The sequence below is a fragment of the Triticum dicoccoides genome, chromosome 4A (genome assembly GCF_002162155.2).
Source record: "Triticum dicoccoides isolate Atlit2015 ecotype Zavitan chromosome 4A, WEW_v2.0, whole genome shotgun sequence".
Taxonomy (NCBI): domain Eukaryota; kingdom Viridiplantae; phylum Streptophyta; class Magnoliopsida; order Poales; family Poaceae; genus Triticum; species Triticum dicoccoides.
In genome coordinates, this window is record NC_041386.1 from 180129898 (window position 1) to 180139683 (window position 9786).

Below are 9786 nucleotides of genomic sequence, written 5' to 3' on the forward strand. Positions count from 1 at the left end.
CACTTGGGGGCTAATGCACCTTCAATTTTTATATATTACTCGATTACAAAGTCCCAAGCTCAATACAAGTATTCAACTTGGCACTTGGGGGCTAATGGCTATTTGATCAAGTTATGTTCTAAGAACAGTTTTCTATTGGAGCCCCGGTTTACTTATGCTAAGTTAGACCGGCCCTTGCGGGTTATACTGATCGGTTTTAAAAATGTTCAGGATTAAAGTCCCGGTTTGACCAACGTTACAAACCGGCCCTTGGGGGCTAGAAGGATGGAGGTAATGGCAGCAAGGAAAGAAGTAAGTTACCTCAAATTTATCCCTCATCATTTTGACCAGGCCAGCTTCATAGTCACGGCTAGTGTAAAGCCGGTTTAAATAGCCGGAGTGAAGATCTTGGGCACTCAGAGCAGCATATGTCTCTAGTTCAACATCCCATTTTTCTTTGTTCAAAGCGGAAAAATCCTCTTTGATGGTGTGCTTGGTAAGGGTGACAGGATTCCCGGGTTCAGAGTGGCCCACACCGGTAATCACAACATCATCATCTTTGGACTTGCCAATTTGTGTTGGCGCGGCCGTTTGGTCAGCAGGAGTGTGGGATTTCTCAATCTGGATGGAGCTGGCAGGCGGATCAGCAGAGGCTGGAGTATTAATAAGCCCTTCTTCGGGAATAACGACGTCTCGCAAAGGAGGATCATTGGGGATATCTTCAGAAGTAAACAATTCACGATCCGGCGCTTGGTCATGTTCTGGGGCCACATCTTCTTCAGCCGCTTTATCCAGGCGGGCTTTCTTGCTCGGTTTAGGTTTGGCCCTGAAAGAAAATCAAAGAGTCAAGGAAAAGCATAAGCCATTGCATAGTGTATTGGAAGCATATGTTCAGCTTAGCTTACCCAAGAACCGTTTTTAACGGTGGCAGCTGAGTGGCCGATGATTCACCAGAAGATGAATGAGAAGTAACCTGATAATTGGAGTCGGATGGGTTAAGAGGTTGACGGAAGAAACCCGCTTTAGGATGTAAATCAACAAAAAGGTCACAGACCTCGGAGCGGCGTTTTCGAACCGGACTGTTTGGTAAACCAGTGGAGGTAACTACCTGGCCACTGTGCCGGGTTGTGCGGCGAACTTCATGTTGCTGAATCTTCATATGAAATTTAGGATCCAAATAAGCAAGAGGATGAGAAAATTTAACTTTCCGTTTTGCCTGTCGAAGTTTTGGCAAGGGCAAGATTTCTGAATCGGAAGAGAGAATAGTTACCTCAACGGATTCTGCATTGCTGGCTTCAGCGTCATCCTGACAAGCATCATCATCAATAAGGCGTGTAAAAAATAAGCCAAGCGAGTCAAGTTCTACCTCAAGGTCCGGGTTACCCACATCATCATCAATAGCTGGATCAGATGAAGCGGTGGTTTTTCTCTTATGAGCTGGCTTCTTAATAACCTTGGTCTTGGGACGGATTGGCCGCCCTGCTTTCTCCGTTTTTTCTTGAGGAAGTTTCTTGCTCCAAAACAGATTATCGCCCTGGATTATCAGTAATTAAATGGCAAACATATAAAGCAGTAACCAGTTCAACAATAGAGCAATTAAAATATTACCGCTGGCGGTTTGTTGGTGGTGCAGTAAGGAGGCAGACCGGTTTGAGCACAGAGGTGCTCCGGTTCATTCAGCATCTTTTTCACAGATTCTGTGACTTCGTCATCGGGGAGTTGGATTTTAGTGTGTCGGAGTGGGTCATCGACACTATCAGTATACTGGCACATCAAACTAGAGCGTCGGCTCAGAGGCAGTATGCTCCATGATATCCAACAGCGGGCAAGATCTATTCCCGTTAAGCCGTTGGCCATAAAAGCTCGGAGCTTGGACAATTGCGGAGCATATTTAATCCTTTCCTTGGCGCTTAGTCTTTGTGGAAAAGGGTGCGTGTTGCTGAGCCGTTCCGGGCGGAAGCCGGGCAAGGGATTTTCATTATCAGGAGAGGTATCATTGCAATAAAACCAAGTTGCATTCCATTCCTTGGGGTGACTGTGGAGTTTGACGTGGGGATAAGTGATCTCCTTCCTCTTTTGAATGGCCATACCGCCCAATTCAGTGTTGGGGCCATCGGTGAATTCAGTGCGACGGTTTAAATGGAAGAGGTCTCTAAACAACTCAACTGAAGGCTCCTCTTGAAGGTATGCCTCAGAGAGCACTTGAAAGTGGCATAGATTGGTAACAGAGTTGGGGCCAATATCCTGTGGACGAAGCTGAAAATTGGCTAACACATCCCGGTAAAATTTAGAACCGGGCGGTTTGAAGCCCCGGGCCAAGTGATCTGCGAAGACCACAACCTCTCCTTCCTGTGGGGGTGGGAGGACATTCATTTCCAGGAACCCTCCAGTGGATCGTATCTTTACTGTCTAAAGCGCCGATCAAGACTAGATCGTCCAACTGTGATTCCGTGACGCGAGAAGGAACCCAATTGCACTCATACACTTGTTTGGCCATGGCGAGATCTACAAGAAATAGGTGATCCGGTTCAAGAACATGCTGGATAAAAGAAGGTGTTGATCTAAACTACGGTAGACCGGAGGCAGTACGTATAAACCAGTCTTCCATAATGCGGCATCATGTGGATTCTGGCGGTTCAACCAGGGGACTAATGGTATATACCGGTTTGGTAACTTTTTGTCTATGATAAAGTTAAACCACCTGATCTAAGCATCGGAAGAAATTGAATCTACGGACAACTAGATACGCAGAAACAAGTTTCACAGGATCTTATCACAGCCGCGGATCTACAGCGAGCTCACAAAAACAGAAAATATTCTGGAGAGTAAGGCAGAAACAGAAGTGAACCATTGAGCGGGTATGTGCGAGAAATATATGGACTTAGATGAGAAACTACAGGTGGATGCTTAAAGGCTACTACTAAACGCAGCAGGGGTTCACAGATTCATTCAAGGTCAGAAAACAGGTATGAGCATGCGATGAACACAGCGCGAACATGGAACCCTAAGAACAGATCTAGGGCAAGAGGAGGAGAAAGCTTACCGGGAACGGAGAAGATGCGGAAAGATGCCGCAATGCTCTGGTACGTTCAGGTTGATGCAGCGGCCCAAGGCGAGGCAGAGGTTGACGGCGGTGGCGGAGCTCCAAGGCTGGCGACGCGAGGAAGACGAAGAAGAAGGGACGAAGGGAAAGGGAAAGAAATGACCCTTCGGTCTTATTTATAAGGCAACAGAGCTAGGTCAAGCACGCGGATCCAGGAGCTATTATTAAAAGAGGGCGTTATAAATGATAAAATTTCATGATGACGTCATGCCGGTTCACAGCAACCAGAAATGATGACGACATGACGGTTTACCAATTACCAGAAGATGTCCAAGACACAAGATTTTGTGAAGGATTGACATGAACCAGTTCAAATCAATCTGGGGCCTAATGTTGGGGATATTACCACTAGGCGTAAACCGGCCTACTTGGGCCGGGTTAACTTCATTAGTGGTATAAGCAGATGAAGGCCCAAGGCCTATAGTCGGTTTAGAACCTGTAGCCGTAAACCGGCCGGATATGTAACTTGTATTATAAGTTAGGAATAGAGAGATACCAACCGGGATACGAGTATGGACCGGTTGGGACTCTTCGGACCGACGGGCGTCACCCGTGTATATAAGGGGACGACCCGGCGGCGGTTCAGGGACAACAGACGACAACTTGAGTCTAGGCGAAGCTTGTTTGCTCCCTAGCCATCGAGACCACATCAATTCCATCACAACTAGACGTAGGCTTTTACCTTCATCGAAGGGGCCGAACTAGTATAAACCCCTCGTGTCTTTGTGTCCGCTTTAACCCCTTCAAGTAAACTCGTAGCGATGGCTCCACGACTAGGTCCTTTCGCTAGGACATCTGCCGTGACAAATCCACGACACCATATGCTTTGCATGATGACGACACTTGTTTGGTGAATCGCCTCTTGAATGCTTGGTTTTGCACTAAAGCTAACCAAATTCATTTCTCCAAGTGTTTGTTGTCATTGCTCATTTTGAAGGAATCCCAAGATGGTGCGACATTGGAGAGTGCCCACTTCAAGCTTGAAGATGACGACTACTTGGTGAACGTCCACTCCTACACGGCGAAGCCATCTCTTTCCCATGGTGATTTGGTTTTCGATCCGAGGTCGGATCTTTCCCAAGGGAGGGGAGATGATGCGGAGCATCCTACGGACATCACCATGTCAAGAGTCCGTTTGGCAAGTGACACGTGCGACCTCTACTTCACATACACAAAGGTGAATCATATCCTTTACACGTGCTCACTTGACCCCTTCGAGGATGGTATACTACTTGACACTTCTCCCGTGTGCATGCATAGGTATTGTCGGAACACTGCGGACGACGTGGAGGAGTGCAAGCGCCAAGGAACACCTACACCATCCGTGAGGGAAGCGTGGAAACAAAGACGCAAGAAGAAGAGTTGTCGAAGAAGCTCCGGCCACCGGACGACCGGTCGGGTCCGGACGACCGGCGCCTGAAGATCCACCGGACGACCGGTCCAGACCGGACGACCGGTGTCTCTGCACCCGAGCCAAACGAGCGGACATCCGACGCCATCGGACGACCGGCGACCGGACGACCGGTCCAGACCGGAAATCCGCTACACCAGCATCTGAGCCAGAACGAGCGGACGACCAGCCCCTACCGGACGTCCGACCGCCCGCGAGCCACCGGACTACCGGTCCCCAGTGGATGTCCGGTACCTGGCTGTGTCCAGTTGCGGGCTGAGGCCCATGTACCCCTTCACTTACCCCTTCGTGGCCCTAGACTATATATACTCCTCCACCTCCACCATTTGAAGGTCAGCGTTGGGATAGCTCATTTGAGAGATAGAGCTACGCTCATCCATATAGGATCTCCTCCTTGCGAGAGACCGCAGCCTCTTCGGAGAAGATCCCTTTGGATTCAAGCCCCCTTTCTAAGGGAAGATCCCCCCATGGATTCAAGACCTCCTCACAGAGAAGACCAGCTACCCTTGTATCGTCCTTAGTTGTCCGTGGATCGTGTATCTTCTCTTATGTATTCGAGGATCTAGCGCATGTGTGATCTATTCTTGTTGGTTGAGTGATTCTCTCGTGTTTCCTCTTGTGTTTTCCCTCGTTTTCCCATCGTGTTCTTCGCATTCTTGGACGGGATCCGCTCCTTTCGTGAAAGATCGGCCCCTAGGGTTCCTACCCTACATCATAATGGTGGTGGTTGATGAAGAAGCAACTGTCCCTAAGTAGGCTAAACACCTTAGGAGACTCAAGTCACAACTCAAACAACCTCAAACGCTAAGGGGAACAAAATTGGTTAGGTTGCGGAAGGCTATGGTGGTTTTGCGGAAGTTATGGTGGAAGCCCTAGGCAAAGATGCCAAAGTTTCAAAAATTTGATGGAGTCAAATGGTGATGGTAGTATTTTTGTGGGATTGGAGATGTCAAGAGTTTCAAAACGAGCTAAAGAACGTCAAAATCGAACTCCAGATGAATTAGTCATGGACAAAATGGTGAAACCGGACAAGCTGAATTCCCAGGGGTCGGACATCCGGGGCTCGGGGCCGGAAATCCAGGATCTGATGTCCAGAACCACGCGCGAATTGCGCTCCAGGAGCCGGATGTCCGGGCCTACGGGCCGGATGTCCGGGGCTACGGGCCGGATGTCCGGGCTCCAAATCCGAGGATGAACTCGAGGAACTCAATTTTGGGGGCGGAAATTAATGGTTTTAGGGGGGGATTGGAGAGATTTCGTGGATGGAAAGTGGGGAAACTTGGGGGAAAGATAGATCCACTAGTAACACAACGAATCCATGGATCAAAATCAACAAAACATCATCAAACCAACAAATCACAAAAAAAATTGGGGGCTATTTTTATGGGGATTTTTTGAATTTAGGATGAAATCAACAAAATTAGGCTAGAAAACAAAGAGGGGAGGCTCCGAAATCATGATCAACGTGGCTCATGATACCAAGATGATGTAGGACGAAACCCTAGATGGCCGATCTTTCACGAAAGGAGCGGATCCCAACGAGGAACACGAAGAACAGAAGGGGAAACATGAGGGAAAACACGGGAGAATCACTCAAACCAACAAGTTACGGTCACACATATGCTAGATCCAAGTACACATAGAGATCACATGATCCAAAGTCAACACGGGACGATACAAAGGGTAACCGGTTCTTCTCTGTGAGGAGGTCTTGAATCCAACGTGGATCTTCTCCGAAGAGGGGCCGCGGTCTCTCTCAAGGAGTAGATCCGTATGGATGAGCGAAGCTCTATCTCACACATGAGCTAACACAACGCTAACCCTAACTAGGAGGAGGAGGGGGTCTATATATAGTGCTATCCCACGAAGGGGTAAGTAAGAGGGGGATACATGGGCCCTTGGCCCGTTCACTGTGCGCAGACAGGCGCCGGATGTCCGGGCTGGGGGCCGGATGTCCGGCGGCTCACGAAGAGGCGGATGTCCGGGCCTTGGCCGGTTGTCCGGGCTGAGTTCGGCCTGAACAGATGCTCTCTGGATAGGCGGGGCCGGATGTCCGGGGCTTCGGGAGTAGCCGGATGTCCGGCCGCTGTAGCAGCTGGCCCTTCTTCCTTCTTTCGTCTTTGCTTCCGCGCACACTTGGCCTTGATCCTTGGGTTCTCCATGGTCTCCTCGGGTGTACCTGAGTATGCACAAGGTCCGTGCTTGAGATAGCATTCATGTCTTACACGCGGAAAGGGAAGATTCAGAAAGGAGCGAGTTCACCTTAGATCCAATAGCGTATGCTTAAGGTCTCAACATGTGGGCACTTAAGGCTTAGGGAGTTGTCGTAATGTATATGAGGATGATCGAAGGATGCTCCGCATCACGTGTCCGTGACATATGATCGGCCGGAGGGCATCCATACTATTTGTTAAACATTTTTTGATAAAAGTAATTGTTCACATACATTTAACGTAGAAATATAAATGGAATCTAATCTCTTATCACGATGGCCGGAGCCCGTGAAGACACCTCGTCTTACATATTTGACCGGGCGTCTTCAATAAATATGGTCGGAGCGTTGACTGGTGCGGCCGCAGCGATCTTGGCTTCTTTGGCATAGAAGCGGGCGCTGCTGCTGCTCATCCTGATCGAGGGCATCACGGCTTTCGCATGCCTTGACTTTGAGTCGAGCAAGTGACCGGTGGCCAGCGCCTCCTCCTCTTTTGCACAGGCGGTGCGCGACTCCCGAGTAAATCCGCATGGAGCGAGGAGCGGCGAGCGCCTCCTTTTTTCTTAGGCAGCCACACGAGCGTTGGACGCCTCCTCTCTCTCTCTTTGGCGGCGACGGCGGTGGCGGCCATGCAGTGTCGTGAGAGGTACGACCACTTGATCTTGCGCGGCGAAGGTGGGGAGGACATTGTGAGGAAAGGAGCGTGATAGTGCCACGGACGTGTGAGGACGGGAAAATGGGTGGACTAGGGTTTGTGTGTGGGAAGGGGGGTTGTCGGCCGGTCGGACATCAATGCAGGTAGGCGGAGCAGCGTGCCGTGCAGGGTTTTGGATGGCACCAAGGTGTCAAAGTCTAAAGTGACGGACGTCTGGACTCCCTTCTTGATTTGGGGTTGGGGGATTTCAACGCCCAGATTGATCATGCCTAATTTGAACGGCTGTGTTGGTGGCCTAAAAATGTCCGGACCGTAGGAGATTTGGGCGGCAGCGTTGGAAACAGGCGCGGTATCTTAGCCGCGCGCTGAAAAAACCCATTTTTTTTACGCGCATGGAGCCGAAACGGGCGCTCCAGCAGCCGCACAATAATCACGCGAGCGGAGGGAAACGGCATCGCGCGCGGTGTATTTGATGCGCCCGCTCCCGTCTGTTGGACAACGACGATCCGCGCGCGATTTCACCAACCGCCAGATCTGAGACCTCCAGGTGCTCGCCGCCGCCCGCACCTTCCCCATTCGCTCCGGTGACCCGTCGACGCTTCCCCTGCCTATCTCCGCGCCGCTGCTTCCTCCACCTTCTCTCCTTGCTGCCGCCCCTCGAGCACACCATTCCTCCGACGAACAGCGCTCGACGATCGTTTGCGGCTCCGCGCCGACAAGGTGTTTGACAAAACGCTTTCAAGGTATGTATTGCTTCAACTTTATATTTTGTAGATGAATTTGGTGAACTATTTGTTGTGAAAAGATAAACTATTTGTTTGAGTTGTAATAAATTGAACTATTTATTGTTGATTTATTTTTTGTGTGTTTGATCTTCTTGGTTCTATTTTGAGTGCGAAATGTCGTTTGTGCTGGGCGCGCACTGTGTAAATTTAGCGCGCCTGCTGGAGCTATAGCATCACGCCATATTTTGCCGCGCCTGCTAGAGCAAGCGCCCTGCTGCAAGCAAAAAAGCTATTTCGGCACTGTAAAAATAATTTAGCGCATCGCGTAGTTGCGCGCCTGTTGGAGATGCTCTTACGAGACTCTTTTGCGTGCTATACACAATGTACAAGGATTAATTTCAGATTGCAGAAGGTAAGTGTTCACATATGGGAAGCAGCTACTAATGGTAAGTTGGCAACACGCGGAGACAAGCTTTTACAGCCAAGCTGTAACTGGCTCAGCCATTCTAAGACGATTTCAGAGGCAAACTCCAGATTGTTTCCGTTTCAATGCAATTGCTGCTATATGCACAATCTGTCAAACAGGATTGGCAACCCTTTAAAGCGCCCACGTAAAATAAAAATTTCCATGTCAGGAACAGCATTCAAAGATTTACAGGGCCATACATCCTGGAAAAGTAACTAGCATGGTACATAAGTTATAGCGCATCTCAGGCTCACATCACCTATTCCTCTTGTTGTTTGTTGGATACAACGACCATGAAGGAAGAAGAAACCAAGAAGAAGAAGAAGATGATGTCTGCAAAGAAGAGATCCATGTCTGGAAAAGGGAAGAGGCGAAGCGCCAGGTTGCTCAAGCTCGAGGAGCAGAAGAATGATGACAAGGATGGTGGCTGCATCCTAGATCCCTGGCACATCATCCGGAATAGCTTCTCCTGCGCCGCGCAAGGGAAGAGAAAAAGGAATGACCAAGTCCAGGTAAAAATTTCCATCAAAGCTATGAATTTGTTTTCTCTCTCCCGGTTGATCTGTTCATTCATCTACATCTTTCTTCACAAGTTACAGGGAGAAGCTTCGTGTGGCCAAGAGATCGATGCGGCATATACCGGTAAGTGATCACCGCCTTGTTTTCTGATGGCATGCTGATGCTGCCTGTGTGTGCATGCGTGAATCCAGTTAATTTTGTTTCAGATAACATGTCAGGCAAGGACGCGACATCGGAGCAGATCATCGACTACATTCTCAACATGCTGGAGCTGTAAGCTTGGGACTATGTGTATATCTTTTCTTTTCCTGTTTTGCTACAGCACAAGCGATGTTGCGTTGATGAGAGAGTGGCCGTAGATGGGGGAGGAAAGGGCGGCGGCAAGAGGGCTAGAAGATGAGGATGTGATAAGGAAAGTTGGGGTTAGGTGAAGAAAACGAATTATAACCATTGAATGGAAAGCATGCGGCTAAAGGAGGTTACTAGGATTTTAAGAAAAAAATGCAATTGTGCTACGGCAAGACCCCTTTCGGTTTGAATAGAGCTCATGTGACTGGAATTCTCTTAAATTTAAATCACCTTGCTTCTTCCTCCTCCCCTCTAGTGGCATGAGGTGGAGCTCACAACCGGGGGTAAGGAGATGGCCGTAAAGAGAGGCCTGGGGCTGGGGGCATTGGCGCGGGAGAAGAGCTGCCACCACCTGGACATAGAGAGAT

At 49.3% G+C, this 9786-nt stretch overlaps 1 protein-coding gene across 4 annotated transcripts in view; it reads left to right on the top strand.

Moving 5' to 3' along the window:
* Window positions 1-7299: 7299 nt before the first annotated feature.
* The window catches only part of LOC119285596, a 5050-nt gene continuing 2563 nt past the window's right edge, over window positions 7300-9786 (top strand). For 3 of the 4 annotated variants that reach the window (XM_037564913.1, XM_037564916.1, XM_037564917.1), the window contains exons 1-3: window positions 8696-9063; window positions 9151-9193; window positions 9277-9343. In XM_037564913.1, coding sequence (XP_037420810.1) covers window positions 8845-9063; window positions 9151-9193; window positions 9277-9343 — 329 coding nt within the window. In that variant the 5' untranslated portion in view covers window positions 8696-8844. Of the gene's footprint in view, window positions 8104-8695; window positions 9064-9150; window positions 9194-9276; window positions 9344-9786 lie in introns of those variants that run through there. The other variant, XM_037564915.1, reaches the window with a different exon arrangement.